This window comes from Siniperca chuatsi, linkage group LG2 (assembly GCF_020085105.1).
Source record: "Siniperca chuatsi isolate FFG_IHB_CAS linkage group LG2, ASM2008510v1, whole genome shotgun sequence".
Lineage (NCBI taxonomy): Eukaryota > Metazoa > Chordata > Actinopteri > Centrarchiformes > Sinipercidae > Siniperca > Siniperca chuatsi.
Window position 1 is genome coordinate 20,206,370 of NC_058043.1, and position 16,877 is coordinate 20,223,246.

At 40.7% G+C, this 16,877-nt stretch overlaps 1 protein-coding gene across 2 annotated transcripts in view; it reads left to right on the forward strand.

Annotated features, from left to right (window-relative positions):
- Window positions 1-70: 70 nt before the first annotated feature.
- Window positions 71-16,877, forward strand: part of gdf11 (growth differentiation factor 11) — a 28,548-nt gene continuing 11,741 nt past the window's right edge. The window contains exon 1 of one of the 2 annotated variants that reach the window (XM_044217603.1): window positions 71-3,937. In XM_044217603.1, the coding sequence (XP_044073538.1) occupies window positions 3,523-3,937 (415 nt within the window). In that variant the 5' untranslated portion in view covers window positions 71-3,522. The remainder of the gene's footprint in view (window positions 3,938-16,877) is intronic. The other variant, XM_044217613.1, reaches the window with a different exon arrangement.

The window sequence follows — 16,877 nt, forward strand, 5'->3', positions numbered from 1 at the left end:
CAAGGCCTGCCAAGTAATTCCAGGTGAGCTTGATGGTGTATGTGTATTTTGTGGACACATCAAGTAAATGAGGAACGTTTAGGGAAAGTGGGTACAAGAAAAGATGCTTACTGCACATAATTACAAAATACAATTACATTAAAATCTTCGTCCTTGCCAACCCCATGCAAAAACAGTTACATCATTCACAGCGGTTTTGAAAGCACCTATAATTCAACATATACAACGCAAAAATACTTTGAACGTCCTTAAACATGATATTACCAGAATTGGTCCACAATGCACATTATTTTTACCCCATCCTTTTTTATTTCAGTGGGGTCTCATGGAGTTCAACATGATTGTGTAGTCAGATCAGATAACACGATTGAGCACTAATCCTGTAATGTCAGCCTTAGCTTTACCTGTGATTCATGTATCTCCTTTAAGAATGTATCTATCAAAGTGCACTTTTCTTACCTTATTTTATTACTTTGTCAACTTAATTATGAGTGATATCATCCACTCCGACCACTGGCTCATAGGCCTTTTTCACAGCGCACATTTTGACTTGTCATAGAAGGAAAAGTACAGGTGTTACTAAAAACATTAACAATGACTCTGTTGTATCCAAGTGTCCCAGTAAGTCATGACAGCGAGGCAGTGAGGCAGCATGCACAATACCAGGACCCTGAAACCCTGAAGCAATTCAGCCATCATTAATTATTATTTACACCTGTTATTTAACTACTGTTAACTACTGCATGTCAAAATGTCTTCAGTGGAAAATGCCTGAGGTGGCTCATGGTGAATATGAAGGTGCATACAGCTTTACAGCTCTCTCCTGCTTCCATAGCATCATCATCACACCTGAAACCAGTGAACTGCTGAAGCACTCTGAGTTTCTTGATAATCATGGCGGATAAATGTCTAAAAGCTCAGCGTCAGAAGGTTGGATTGAGGGTCAAAAAGTCCAGCAGCTCCTGAGGCCTTCATCTCCGACTCAAAAATGGGGGCTTTCCTCTCTGGGAAGAAGGTCTTGGTGCCGCAGACTCAAGAGTTGTTTATGCGCTGACGAGACCGCGTTGAGTATTTGGTCCACAGGTAGAGTTGGAGCTTACAGCAGCAGCAAATTGAGATGGTCGAGACAGAGCCCAGTTCTGTTCCCCAGATATTTAGTCTCTTGAGCTCTTAATCAGACTTCAAAGTATTACATTTATACAGATCCCCACTAGGAGAATTAGCTGAATGAGTGTGTGCATCAAATGCAGAGAGAAACACTGATCATCGTGATATAGTTTTTAGATTTAGGGTTCATATATCTATAAGCACATCTAAATAACAAAACAGTTTTTGCATCTGTTCATCAGACATACAGTATTTGATGCTAAGCATTTACAATGCAAATTAGCATTTCTTTTCATCGAAGGTCATAAACACAATACGCAACAACATGAGCATCTATTTTATGGTGTGGACCAGGCGCTCTGTGACTGCACTAGATGACACCAGTGAAAGGAAAAAGCCCAAAGCTTGTCTGTATTACCACCCGCTGGATTCAACAGCTCTCTAACAAGCGTCCATTCAATGTGTAGCACAAAGCAACAGCTCAACATTTTGGGACATAAACGTATTCACTTTCTTGCTAAGGGTTAGATGAGAAGATCAATACCACTCTTATATCGGTACGCGGCACATAACCCCCATAAAACCTTTATGTGTTTTTGCTAAAATATAAAAAGCGAACGAGTGTCTTGCTTTATCCCTTGTGGACTAGTCTATGGTTTTGATCTATTTAATTTAGATAAGTCTTGTCACTCAAACTGTATTTGATTATTGAAGACGTTTCAGGATAGCAGCTGTGAAAAACGTGAAGGGATCAGGAGAACAGTGTTTCCCATATATTAATGTCTGCGTAGCCCCACCCAAGTACATTAACAGACAACAGTGGGAGCAACAGCAGGATTCATTTCCAGTGCACTAATGCATGATCCACGCTAACTTAGTTTTTTGTCATATCAGTATTTGAACAATACATATTTAATACTGCCATATACCCAGTCTATATGAGCTAATGACTAGAGGGCTCTGTTTTACAATGAAGTACCACAATCTGACCACAATAAGGAGTGACAGAGGCAGCACACATGAAAACTACTAACTGAAACAAGGTATGTTCAGCTGCAACTCTGTTTTCCTCCAGCAGATGACACTAGTGGGTCAGTGGTGCCTCACTGAGAGCAGGCAACTAAAATATCACAGCTTTTATTGAGCACATATACAGTCATGAATACAGTATCTGTCTATGGTTTGTAGTTGGGCAACATTTTGATCAGATCCTGTGACACTTTGACTTATAGATCAAATGTGACACACAGAAAGCTAAAAATTCTAAAATCCACAGTAATTCATGAAGACCATTTAAAAACATGTGACATTTTCATAAGGCTTATACCAACTGCACTGATTAGTACAAATGAATGTAGGCCTATATACTTAATAATAGAGTATGCAGACCTGCTGCTACTACATGACTTCAGTCAATGTATTAATATAGGCTATTAACTTAACACTATTTTTTATTATTACCATAGGACGCAGCTTTTTAAAACCACATTTGTGCATTTTACAGCCCTTGATTTTGAATGAATAGGCCAGTTATTACTTCACTCGTTCACACAGATACTTTGACGCTCAGTTTGGAGAGTCTCGTATCGGACAAGCTCGTGCAACCTCTAAATAATCTGCATCTAGACCGCTGGTAGGTCTATATGACGATTCCTCATCAGTGGCTTTCTTGTTAAAATGCACCATAGATATTGAGATGTGTGTGATTTAGGAGATGATGTGGAGGATTCGAGAGGAATCCATGAAGCTTTTTTTCAGTTTACACCATAATAAACCATTTATAACAACAGGCGCAGCGAGCCATAGTTTATGTCATCATCATAATAACCAAATTGGGCAATGTGAGACATTGTTTGTGCACTGTAAAACATTTATACTCTCATAACAGTGCGCGCACCCTCCCTTCGCTCTGTCCCTCTTGACTTGGTGACAGACCTAAAAGCCTTTTGTTGCAATCTTAGCCAATGGAGACGGATTACGACACCGGGCAGCTGAGATATATAAAGAGCCCCTTTTTGACCGCACTTGCACATTTTTCAGTGACACTTCTGAATTCACACACCTCCATGGACTAAATTGTACAGAAGACCCCAAAACAACCATTATACTACATTTTGAGCAGGCTATGCATTCATCAGACAGATAATTTGTTAACTTTTAATCAAACCAGCACGCACCGAGACACACTGGAACGTACTTTTTTTTTTTTAATTTATTGCAAAATCTCCAGCTGCAAAAAAGCAACTTCGGGGTGATCGTATTGGATTAGATGCATGCCACTGATTCCCTGCCTTTTGTAGGATAAGGCACACAATAGACGCACATCCGAGAGAGGGGATATAACGGGATAAAGCGAGTGAAAAGACAAGAAAAAATAAAGAAAAAAGTTGCATTGCCTGGTGTCCACGCATCGTCATGCCGAGGTACAGCTTCTTACTGTGCTTGATGGTGCTCATCTCCCTGGGACAGTCGGGGAGCGATGAGCCCAATCTGCTGCTGCCTTCTGCCAGCGAGACGCCCACGGATGCCGGGCTGTCCCTGCTGGACGAGGACGCCGGTTCCCACGAATGCTCCGCCTGTGTTTGGAGGGAGCAGAGCAAAGTGCTGAGACTGGAGACCATCAAGTCCCAGATCCTGAGCAAGCTGCGCCTGAAGCAGGCGCCCAACATCAGCCGGGAAGTGGTCAATCAGCTGCTGCCCAAGGCTCCTCCGCTCCAGCAGCTCCTGGACCATCACGACTTCCAGGGAGACGCGTCGTCCCAGGATGAGTTTATGGAGGAGGATGAGTACCACGCCACCACGGAGTCCGTGATCACCATGGCCTCTGAGCGTGAGTAATAGTTTACAACCCAACAATATTGTCTCCAAATGCGTCAGGCGCGTAATTGCGGAGCAGATAGGTTCAAGTGACTCAGGCCTGCTGCGTGGACAGTGGAGCCGCTGGAGCTCATTCAAGTCAGTGACCTAACCTACTTTTTGAGATTCAGATCGGGGGTCCACTCTGTGTGTCTGAAGCGGACTGATAAAATTAGACAAATGACTCTGGTCAGTTGTTGGTCACGGCTGTCAAAATAGACCGGGGATTACGCATCAACCTGATAAATCAATAATCAGCAGCATAAAGAGCCTCGTCACTCTGAGACAGACAGCTCCAATATGGCCCGATGAACTTTTGTTTTCATGATGGTGATGATGATGATGGTGACGATGGAAGGCTACGTCCTGATGGAGCAGTGTCTAATATTTAGTCCACCTGCTGTCATGTTCAAACTCTTTCAGATTTTTCTTTGTGTTTGACAGAGAGTAAACGCAAGATAGACCCGTTTGAATGTCAAGTGCATTATTAATGATAATGCAGCATTTGGCTGGCAGTTGCATCACTTTAGCCTTTATGCCTATTTTTTCCCTTTTTTTTGCATAAAGGCCCTGAAATCTGGAGTTATGATCACGTCGTGAGGCCCCTCTGATTATTGCCCCCGAACAATTTGCTCGCCCACGTATAGTTTCCCATAAATCCACAGATAAACCGCAGGCTTTGTAGACATTTTATAAAATTACTGTTGAACCCTGGCAGCTGTGCTCTATCGTTCTTTTATAGGAGGCTCTACCGGTTTCCCTGCTGTTCATCGCAGTGAGAAAAAGTGTGTCCAAAAAGCTGCTATTGTTCCCCTCATGCAGCGGCCCCCCTCGGCCGCACTTGCCTTTTAAATGCGAAGTTTATGGGCGCAGCTCGTTTTTTTTTCACCACGAGTACACAAAGACAGAGAATCACTTAGGGTCGAGGGGAGTGTGTGACCTTTTCCTGGCGAATCGCGGGGTTCAACAACATTTACACACGTAATATATTCTGCACAAGGCGGATAAAACACACTCCAAATAATCAGGTTTTTTTTACTCCAGGAGTGAACAAAGATATGCCTTTGTGCAGGAGACTTTGGCCTATTATGTGTTGTCTGACGTTATTAATTCCTTGTTATAATATCTATCTATCTATCTATCTATCTATCTATCTATCTATCTATCTATCTATCTATCTATCTATCTAGTTGGGATTTGTATGTTAAAGGAGCCTCTGTTTCTTTTCTCTCATCAGTTAGTTTTTGAATAAGCTAGTTGAGATGTATATTTTAATATCTAGTATCTAGTTTAATAACACTTCTTCACCTGTCCTGACAGCCCCACCTGTCTCTGTGATTATAGCGAATCAACCTTCACTTGCCATGTTGTTGTAACTGCAGGCTCAAATGTCATCTGAATTTTACCTCCATCTTTCCTACTCCACCACTCTTTATCTAAGCTTGTAACCATTTGTTAATTTTTTTAAATTACCACTTGCAAAAAGTCTCTCTGAACCTTGAGTATGTTTCAAGAATTGTTTCCTCTGAGAGTTGTTTTTGCTCTGGACTGATGTGAGTGATGCAGTTCAGTTCATCCTGAAGGAGAACGGTGCACAGCTGATGTATCTTACAGGTGAATTAAGGAGGCATCAAAAAGCATTTGCTTTGTCATTTTTCAACCGTTCGCTTTATGTGGCAGTTATTTTAAGGACATTTCCACAAAATAATGTTAGTGCTTCAAGTTTGATCTGTCTGTCTATCTGTCGCCCTCTGTTTCTATTTATATTACTGGCTCACAAACACACATATAGGATGAATGCGACACTGTAGATAGATAAACAATGATGATTTTCTATAATAACTATAGCTGTTATCTCTCTGATGTGCAGATCAATGCTATATTGGATTCTTCACCTGTAAATACAGACAAGATGAAACTCTGCATGTTTAACACACTCATCTGTACATTACAAGGGAAATGAACAACATCCTCCAACTATATTTTGGACTCTTTGCTTCCCATCCTCTGCATGGCCACAATCACACACACACACATACACACACTCACACTCATGCTCACACACACACATACACCACGCAAACTGATTTGATACCTTCTCAAGCCAGAAAAGGGCATTATGCATGACGCTGGATAATTGCGTATTTCTACCGGCCTCATGCCAGTCAGAGGAGCTAATGACTGACATTACCGCTGTATCTGTCATGTTACAGCACTTCCGTTCTGTTTGCCTCATCTCTTTACGTCAGCTGCAGTTTTTATCATCTGCTCCTTCTTTCTCCCCCTCCCCCCTCCACCTTCCTCCCTGTTAGCCCCCTCTCTCCTTCCTCTTCTTTTCTCCGGTACTCATGGAAGAGTTGAGAGAATGAGTGCATCTCTTTTGCCTGTGGCGCCTTAGTGATCCCGCAGGATTAAAAGTGCCTTTTCTGTCTCTGTGATAGAAGGAAGACTTCAAACACTATTCCCTGCGCACTTCGAACCCAGTCACCCTTTGCCGGTCGTGCACACTGCCTTTGATGGGCCATGTGGGTTCACACAGTACATACTGAACTGGACCTGTGCCAGAGTTGCTTCTTAGTATTCACTCAAGGTACGTGGGTGCCGCAGTGGGGGTTGAGAGGGTCCATGCTTCCTGGTCTCTAATTACTATGAAATTTCATGGAAAAGTACAGCTATTTATATCATAGCGTGGCACTAAAACATCTTCCTCCATACAGTGTGTTGTGTAGGTAACCGCTCCGCTCGCTGTTCGTGCATAAAAAATGACTCAATTTGGAGTTTACCAGGGTCATTTTCTAGTGCAGCATTGTGAACAAGTGTTGATTTATATTAACAAATCTATTTGCATTAACAGCTGAACTGTTTGAGTTGGTATATTGATTGATTTATGTGTGTAATTGGGCGTGAGCGTGCATGCAATGTATTTTGGAGCTCAGTTTGTTTTGCCTGAGGTGGGGTGAGGATTTGACCCCACTATTCTCCCATTTGTCACCTGTCCAAGACATTTAGACCAGACCTTCCTCTGCCATCACCGACCTCCTCCTCCTTTCTTGCTCTCTGTCTCTCTGTGGATGTTTTGATGCTGATTAACCGCACACTATTCAACCGTTTAATTAAATACTATATAGCAATATTAAATACTATAAACCGAATTATTCTGCTAGAGCACATCAGGGAAAAGTGTTAAAGAGCAGTGGCACCTCTGTGGACTAAGAACACTCATGGTTATATCATCTATTGTTGCACAAGAACTTAGCTTAGATTGTTTGTGAAATTGTACCATTTTGCCCTTGAGTAAACTTCTTTTGAGACATTTGAGTAATTTTGAGATTGTCCAGTAACAGAGGATCCAGCAGAGAGCAGCACTCGCTTACCCTCCCTCCGAGCTTTTATTACATTAAAATTTTATTCCAGGGAACATATGTTGTAGTGCGTCCGAAACATAAGAAATCAATGGCTATCTACAAGGAAAAACGTTACCTTTTAAAGGAGAGAAAACTAGTTTAGACATAAAGAAGATCACATTTGAAACATTTGTAATGACCACTCAAATGTTCTTGAACCTTCTCACGTTGTTAAACAATTTTATACCCAAACTTTGTCCTGTCCATCATGGCTGTGTGCAGGCTAACATTAAGAAGTGCTGTACTGGTATTGTTATGTAATCCTGTTAAGATGCGGCACATTCACTTCAAGCACAGGCCTACACATCTCTTGAGCACATAAAAATGAACATCCACACATGTATACAAATCTATACAAATTTCCACATGTGCACACTTGTGTAGACACACGAGGATGCTCACACACTCACACAGTCACACACACACTCCAGAGAAAAGTTCTCCTATTGACAAAAAGGGTCACAGAGTTCACAGCTATGTGATATATTGGAAGAGGAGACTATTAACCTCATCAGGTCTCTTTCTTTGGCAGCAAAGACGAACCGGTAGTAACTTGAACACTTATCCCCCACCACACACACACAATCACACACACACACACTCATCCACTAACCACTCCCACAAAAAAACAAGTCTTTTATAGTGTTGACCCTATAAAAGGGTCATTTCCTGAAGGTGCAGGAACCATAAAAATTAAGAGGGAGAGCGCTAAAAGGACAGAGCAGCAGAAGCCGGACCGTCTTCAACTCACTGGCCAGTGTTTGCTGGAAGTTGATGACTATGTGAGGTTTTTATAGATTTATTTATTCCATGGAGGTCTCAGTTTGACGATGACACCTGTTCTCCCTGTGTAGTTGCTGGCATCAGTTGAGGGAAAGATAAACTTTGGTGTTGAATTGGGGGGCACAACCGGTTTGTTTAAAAAGAAGTAAAAAGTTAAGAAGGAAACGTCTGTAGGACTGTAGAAATTGCACAACATACTGTCAACTTTATGGCTAATAAAATTTCAAAGGGACCAAAGTCTATTAATACAGGGACAAAATTTCCCCAGGACCTCAGGAATCTCACTCCTTCCACCCTCCTTCCCCTATTCCCACGCTCCGTGTACCAGTCCCTGCAGCCGGTCTTTTTTCTTGGCACTTGGGAATATGATGCTTTGGAATTGAATGCATGCTTTACCAAAAATACAACACTGACAAGTTGGAAGAATGAATGTAAGACTGCATTAATGTCAGTTTGGAGGCATGGCTCTGCAGGAATATTTTTTGTCTCCTTTATTAAAAAAAGACAATTTCACTGCTTGTGAGCACTGGTGAGCTCCTCGTTGCTTCTTTAAAGGATTTCAAAGAGTGTGATCGAGTGAGGTGCACTGTGCTGGTGGTGGTGGGGGGGTGGTCCACAGGGAGCAACAAGCAGCCCAGTCCTATCCTAAAGGGACAGAAATCATGGAAGGGTTTTATAGGTACAATTAAAAAGACCTGAAACAGATGTTACGTTTCACTAATAAAGGAAATAATTACTTCACACCAGTAATTAAGCCCTGTGTAGGGACATAGAGGAGGAGGAGGAGGGGAGGGAAAAGATAAAATTGAGATCATTGAGGGGATTATTGTTGATGGATGCGTTCAGGCTCTGTGTGGTCGTGTGTGTGCACGGAGCTGCTGAGAAGCAGTTTATGGAAGAGTCCATTAAATCTAAGAGGCATTTAAGCAAAGGAAATGCTGCATGGGCATAATGCTTGATCCCATGAGACAGCCACTGTGTCGGAAAGAAGCACAATTAACAGTGGATTACCTCAAGATTATCTACATGAAAATTTAATTAGCCTTCTTCTCCTGATACAAAGGAGAGCAGCTTCCTGCTGTATTTATCACCTGTGGTTGTATTTCCCACATCACCCCAGGAAGTTCATTATGGAAGTTATGAAAATGCACAGTCGAAGTGATTTCTTTAGGGAGAAGAGCCAAGTTTGATTTGTAGATAATGTACAACACATATGGATAAAGATAAGCTCATAAAGGAAAGGATGGGTATTTTTATGTTGCTTAGAAATTCTCGTGGAAACGTTATAGGAGAAAATGCTTCCTAGAGGGAGGGTTGGCACGATTTGGTCACATGAACTTTGTCTTCAGAGAAAAGACTGACAGATTTGGGTGGCTTCAGGTTTTTTTTCTGTGGCTGAGTATGCTCAAATCATTTTTTGAGCATTTAAGGTGATGAAACTAATAAGTGGGCGACGACGTGTGCATGAAGGATAGTGTGTGTATGTGTTCATGTAAGGGAAGAGATTTAAGGACAGAATTTTAAAAAAGCAAGTCTGACGTGCTGGTCACTCAGTTTGAGAGTAGTTTAGGTTGAGCGACAATAAAATACATTAATACAGATCAGTCCCCCCATGCCATATTTATAATTTCTTTTGCTGGATTAGATTAATTGTTTTGCAAGGGAGCAGCCTGGAAGTTCAGAAAAGTTTATTTAAACACATTAAACACAGGTCATACACAAGGCAGAGAAAAAGACTTTGAAAACACCAATTGAATTAGAAAAAATGAAAACAGACAAACAGAGAAGAATGCAGGATGAAAGTCTAGTGTGGATAATGGTTTTAAGATGGTGAACATCACCAAGTTTGTTTCAGGTATATGGAGCATAGTAACTAAAGGGTGCTTCTCCATGTTAAGTTTGGAACGGTTATCAGACTGCTACCAGAGAGGCTTATGATGTTTCATTTTATAAAAGACGGAGTGGAGAGAATAACCAAAGTTTTTTTTTGTATCTGTATTAGGCTTGCCGCGGTAGTCGGTGTTACCGGTGTTATACGGTGTTCGGGCATACACCGATTACATTACTTGCCCACTGCCCCGACCTTCATTTTGCTTTTTTTAAATAGAAATAAAACCCATTTAGTTCATTTATCAGCGCCCACGTTCATCAAATAAAAAAACTCTAATTTGTAAAATACTAAGCTGTTATCAATACTTAGTCGGACGATGGACGCTACAAATATAAACTGAAAGTGTCTGCTCTGTACAGCAGCAGCAGCAGAGTCGCAGCACGGAGTAGCAGGATTCAGATTTCACTTATCACATGACGAGAGTAAGGAGAGTGGACCGACAAGATGATGGCAGAGGATTTGGTGTCAAAGCGAAAAGCAAAAGCGCCTATTTGGCAATATTTCAGATTTAAACCCAGTGCTAATTGGGAACCGCATAACATTAATGAGGCAATCTGTAAACTTTGCTGGATGAAGGTGGTAGCATCTGGAGGCAACACTTCTAATCTACACACATAGTAGGCATTCGGGGAAGATCTAAAGATCTAACGTTAAAGATCAAAGTAAGCATCATCGACGAATATCTTTTCTTGAAAAATGTCCAGTGTAATCCATAACACCGGTGTTGCTCCACGTGGCTCAGTGACACCATGTTCTTCCTCCAGTTGAAGAAAATCAAGTTCACCCTCAAAGGGTCAGCAGACGCAAGAGGTGGCAACTGTTTTTCACATATTTTCAGAACTTGTCTGTAACCCCACCAGATTAGGATTTATAAGATTTACGCTGCCTAATATCTATTGTGACCACATGCCCAAACTTGTGGAATTGCCCAAACTGACCAGTTTTACAATGTCTTCATGATCAGTTGTTTTTTTTGTTGTTTTTTTTTGGGGGGGGGGGCAGTTGTTTCATTGGGTTGTTGTGTTCTCTTTAGCGTCATTCTTCAAATCCCTTGGTGTTGTGTACCTTTCCACTATTGATTGTGGTACCCTCTTTGCATTCCCAGTAGCGGTACCTCCATGCTGGTCGTGAATTCTAGCATGCACAATTTGTTGGGAAGCCAGTGAGGGATCACGTCCTTGTCGATGCACTAATGACAAGGTCCAAGCTACTGGTCCTCTGCAACAGACTGAGGCAGCATGCAGAAGAAATAAAATGTTATTACAGACAAATAATCTCAGACATAAAATATGCAATATTAATCATTTTACATATTTTTGGGGGGAAGAATATATTTTAGGACTCAATAGTAAATTAAACACATGGTTAAGATTTTGTTTGCAGTATAGCAAATTTTCCTAAAACAACAAAAAAGTGACACTACCTATCTATGTCATATCATATGGATTAAGATATTAGTGCAGAGAATGTATCTAATGCAATTGTTACAGCAGGCTCATTGTTGCAGATGCACTGTAATATAAATTATATGCAGCTGTTCTCAGATGGTGCATGGAGAGTTGGACCTGGTTCCTGTTCTAGTTTCATTGATCTGCATTAGTGTCAATCTCTGTTTATAATCAGTGTTTTTCTTCATAAAATCCTACATTAACAATTAAATTACTATTCAGCATTCTTGCTGTGTTTATCCTGTATATAAATGAACAACTCTTTAAAAAGTAACTGTGGATAAAGATAAGTGTTTTGCACTGATCATGTCAGTGAAAAAATATCAGTGACCATGTCTCACTGAGAGAAACATGATCTCAGAGGTCAAACTTTAATTAAATGTGTCAGCCAGTGTTTATACAGTATGTGTTGTTGTAAGTCACTTGTAGCCTGTGATAGTGTGGAACAGGCTTATATATAGGCAGGTAGGTTTGTAGAAATTTGCTACATCAAACAAGACAATAAACAAAATCAACCAACAGTTTGTCATTCTGCTCAAACAAGACAGCAGTCATGTAGTTTAAATTATAATCCTTCTGCTGCAGGTTTTTGCATAACTGCTGAGGTGAACAAACCAAGTGAACAACCAGTAATTTGTCTGATGGTGATGTTAGCTGACACTGACTAACTGAACTTTGCTTTAGTTTCTGTTACAGAGCAAACTCATACGTTGTGGTTTTGCATTGTACAAATGTTGCTGCAGAGTTTGTAATGTTGGGTAAGCTGTGCTTGTTCCATTGAGCAATAGTCAATAAGTAAGTAGTAAAAGAAAAAAAGGCCAACCAGGTTTCTGTCATGCACAGTTTTACAGTTTGCGGATTTCCTTAACATTTGTCTTCAGTACAGCGACTTGATGACTAGTGGTGGAGTGCAAGTTGATAATGGGTGTAAATTTTGTACTTAGGTTATTTAACTTTTAATCAACAGATGTATCATGTTAACCAGTGAAATAACTCAGAAAAAGCAGTTAATTTAAGAAATATATATAGCACATTATCACAATATTCAGTTACATATGGTCAGCCTGCAAATCAAGAGATGATGTATGTTACATCTGTATGAGCTTTAAGTTTTTATCTTCTAAATACCAATGGCTGAAATTCTAACCTTATAATTACTCAATCGCCTCTCAAGTGTTTATTCTCTTCCTTCCGTTTTCCATCAATCACCTCTGTGCTACATCCCTGCTGAAGCCCTTGCCTTGGGCTTAATTTCACAAGAGGGTCACTGCCAAATTGAATGCCATACACACTTGGGTAAACTTACACACATTTCAGATAGAGTCCAAGAAAACTAATTTCCAACAACTTAATTTTTTGTTTACTGTATGTTATGACTGTGCAACTGATGCCTGTCAACTTGGTGACGATTCGGCTGATTGACAGAATTTCAGTTTTTTTTTTAGAGGGTAGATGCAATGAAAAGTGAGGGAAACACACATTGACACTACCCAGGTATATTTTGGGAAACTTGCCTGAAACTTTCAGTAGAAGAAAATATAAATGTGAATAATGTTAGCAAAGAAGCCAAAGAAACATGAAATCTATATTAATAACCACAATATAAACAACATTGAAGAGAAATTCCACTTCAGAGCTTAATAATAACAAAATGAGAATTGCTACTTCTGATTGGCATGAGTTAACAAAACTCTGCTCAGCTTCCAAATAGCAAAAATAAATGCTTATTTTAGTTTTGGCACTTTAGTTTAAACAGTAAAATTTACACTGACTGTCTCTGTACTTTTACAAGCTTGTCATGGTTGGAGCATAATGATCAGTGGCAAAACGCAATGGGCACAGAAATGTATCCATTCATAATCGTGTTTAGATATCTGCTTATACCAAATATGTAAAAAGTTTTGGATTGAACTTTTGAAAACAGAACAGAACATTGTCTTCTGACGTTAACGTCTTGCATGCATGTGTGGATGCACACAAACACAAGCGGCGAGACCCCAGCATGCTTCCTGAAGTCCAGCTGTCCACCTTATTGCAGTTCACTGCACGCTCGCTCTTTTCACGCTCTGTCCCCGTCCTGCTGGAGATGTCCCGCAGACGTTCCCCTTATAATACAAACATATATAAAACCAACACTAAAAACAATGAGCTTTGAGTCTGTTTGCTGAAGACGGTCAGTTTGGAGCTTGTGTATGTTGTGTGTTTATGTGTGGTTGCATGTTTCCATGTGTGTCTGTGCGTGTGTTCACTGAGCTAGAACAGGGAGCATTAGGAGATGTCTTTTGTTGCTCCTGAGGGGCTACTGTGCTCAGTCCTAATAGGAGTCTTGTGCCTGCCGTTGTCCCAGGGGAGGGCTTCTGAATGAGGGGGTCTAACTTCACACACACACCCCGCCTCCTCCTCCATCCCCAGCTCGAGCCCGGCCTCCCCCACCACCCTCTCCCGTCCCTTGGGACTGGCCGAGAGACAAAGAGGGAGTGGGGCTGGGGTGGGATGGGATGTTTGAGGGGGTGCACTGTGGCCCCTGTCCTTTTAGAAGGGTCGTGAACGTGTCACGATGATTAATATGCTGAGGTGCGTGGGGATACCCTAGAGTCACATTTATTCAACATGAAGGCTCCCAAACACACACTCACCACAAAATGGCACATTTGCATTTCCCATTAAGAAAAGAATATATATATATATATATATATATATATATATATATATAGATATGCATCTACCATTTTCACCATACTGTCAACATTTAAGCAGCCCTCACTGGTAACACATGTTAACTATTCATTGTATAACTACACCTTAACTTCCCCTCTCCATCTGTTTTCAACAGTTTAACTGCCTCATGCTCCTGTACCCCTCAGTAACATTACTGCATTTGGTTATTAAAAGCATTTAACTTTGAAACCGACTGCGGTCGTATTAAAATGGACAGCTGGCATGGTGAATAAACCCTTATATTCTATATGTCTCCCCTAACATACACGTATAGGAGGCTCTGGGCTAACTATGGGACACAGGTACCCAGGGAGTCCACCAGATGTTTGATAGGCTCACCTGCAGGCCTGCTGCTGTGGCAGTAAAATTCATGCGCTGCATATGCAGCAATTATACCACAGGGAAATAAGGTGCTGTAATAATGAAGTAGGCTAGAAACATGAGGAGGAAAAGCAAACAAGCTGTTTCCTTTGGAAAAACACAGCCTCTGTCCACACTTACTTACTTGGGTTTTACTTGGTTTTTACTTTTTAAGTAAAAAAAAGAAGAGTTTTATTACTGTATAGGACCTAGTTTCTTTCATCTTCAGTTTGGCGAAGGAGAGAGGTGTTATTGCTCCAGTAGGTGGTGCTGAATGCAAAATCAGAATTCATATCCTTACTGCAGGATTGAAATGTCTGTTATTTTAAAGGCCCATCTAGTGACAGGCATTGGAAATTAGCAGTAGCTACACATGTTGTGATACATTGCATTGGATAATTGTTATGCAATTCTCTATGTAAACTGTATCTGTCCCTATCAAATAAACATTAAATGAAATGAAAATGAAATCAGAGTGTTAAAACACTGAACTATAACTGAGCAAATTGTTCAGGAAATTAAGCCATAAAAACAGTCCTGCATTTGCAGTAAAATTGGGATTGTTCCAACAATAATGTGTTATGGCAGCAGGAGCAAAGTTAGTTCAGGTAGAAGGATTAAATGTCCCATTGGATTTCGGATCTTTACAAGCTAGCTTTGCTCATTTTGCACAAGTGGAACGCTCTGCCAAGACGTGGGGTGTAATTAAGCTGCAGGCATTCATCCTCCATGGTTTGCCTCTTGCTTGTGCACTTACAGGGTCTATAAAGGCACAAATTGATTTCACCTATCAATGCAGGCATTGTTTAACATGACGTAGCTCATATGTTGTGCATGTGTGTTTAATAACTGGGGTCCTAACTAGATCACGGGGTATGGGCTCTGCTTCTCAGATTACTCCTTCTCAAGAAAGTCCTCTGCTCGAGAAACTGAACCATTTCAGCTCTGCAGTGTTTAGTGGTTTGTTTCTTTTTTCTTTTTTTTTCAGGAACTCAACAAAAGTGATAAAAAAGCTGTTTGCAAAGGAAGAGCTGGTGTGTGTCGGTCCCCATCTGAAGCGATTAAAAAGAAAAAGTAGTAATCACAAGTAAACCCCAAGCAAACTGCCGAATCATTCATTCCCAGTTTTGTGCTGATGAGCAAACACAACACCACCCACGTTAATTGCTGTGACCCCAGCAACCCACCAAAGGAACATTGACATATTGTTTGTCCAGCGTGAGACAGTGTATAATTTACACTCACTAATGACTGTCTCTGGAAATACAGGCTGAAGGACCACGTCTGTCCCTGGCTTGGCCCTTATTCAATGTTCGCCCCAGACTCTTCTAATGGATAGTCCATCTGTACTTCAGTGAATTCATATCCCTCAATGCATGCCCATAATTCAATTACAAGACTTGTTTAGTGTTAAAAAAAAACAGAAAAACAGCCTGCTGCAGTGTTCTCTATTGGTCAGTTGAGGTTTCATAAACAATTCACTATTGGCTGGAGAATCTCCACCCTAATCAAAACAAAAACAAACTGTGGCTGATTCAGCGCTGTTGTGTTTCGAAGATTTTAAATGATTCTCTGGTTTTAAGAAAAAGGCATGTTGTGAAAAAAGACATATTACCATTGCCATAGGGTCGACCTTGACCTTCAAACTCAATCTGGCTATTAGGGCAGCCCCTCCCCAGCACCCCTGAGATGTAAAGAGGCAGACGGTTTTGACCCCTGATCCCATTTCTTAACTAGGCTGAGGTGCCAAATAACCTTTTGACCCAGGAAGCATTTTCAGGTTGCCTGAGCAACCTCAGATTTGGCAGGTCCATGTAGTTTTTTTGTATCTGCTTTTTTTTTTTTTTTTTTTTAATAGAGCAACAACAACACTCCTCTGCAAGGTAAATGACAGAAAACGACGGTTTATTTACTAAAATCTAGAATATGTCAAAAAAGCACAGAGAAAATGGGCAGATTATATATTCTATTGTACTCAGTTGGCACATTATTATGCCAGATAGATGCAGAATAAATTTCCCATAATAATTGAACGCTTTACATGGAAATTAATGTATGAATGCAACGGATGGATGTCATTATATCAGATGGAGGTCTATGTAAATGAACCATGTGCAGATTTGACATGTGGTGCAAATCACAGAAAACACCAAAGCCGAGGATCATGACAGGAATAAATCTGCCTATTTTAGGAGATGCCTTGTGTTCTTTGACATAACCCTTAATCCACACCCCAAATATATTTTCAACAAGGGTGAGCCACTAAAAAAAACTTGAGATGTTTTAATTTTGCTAGTCGTAATGTAGGTA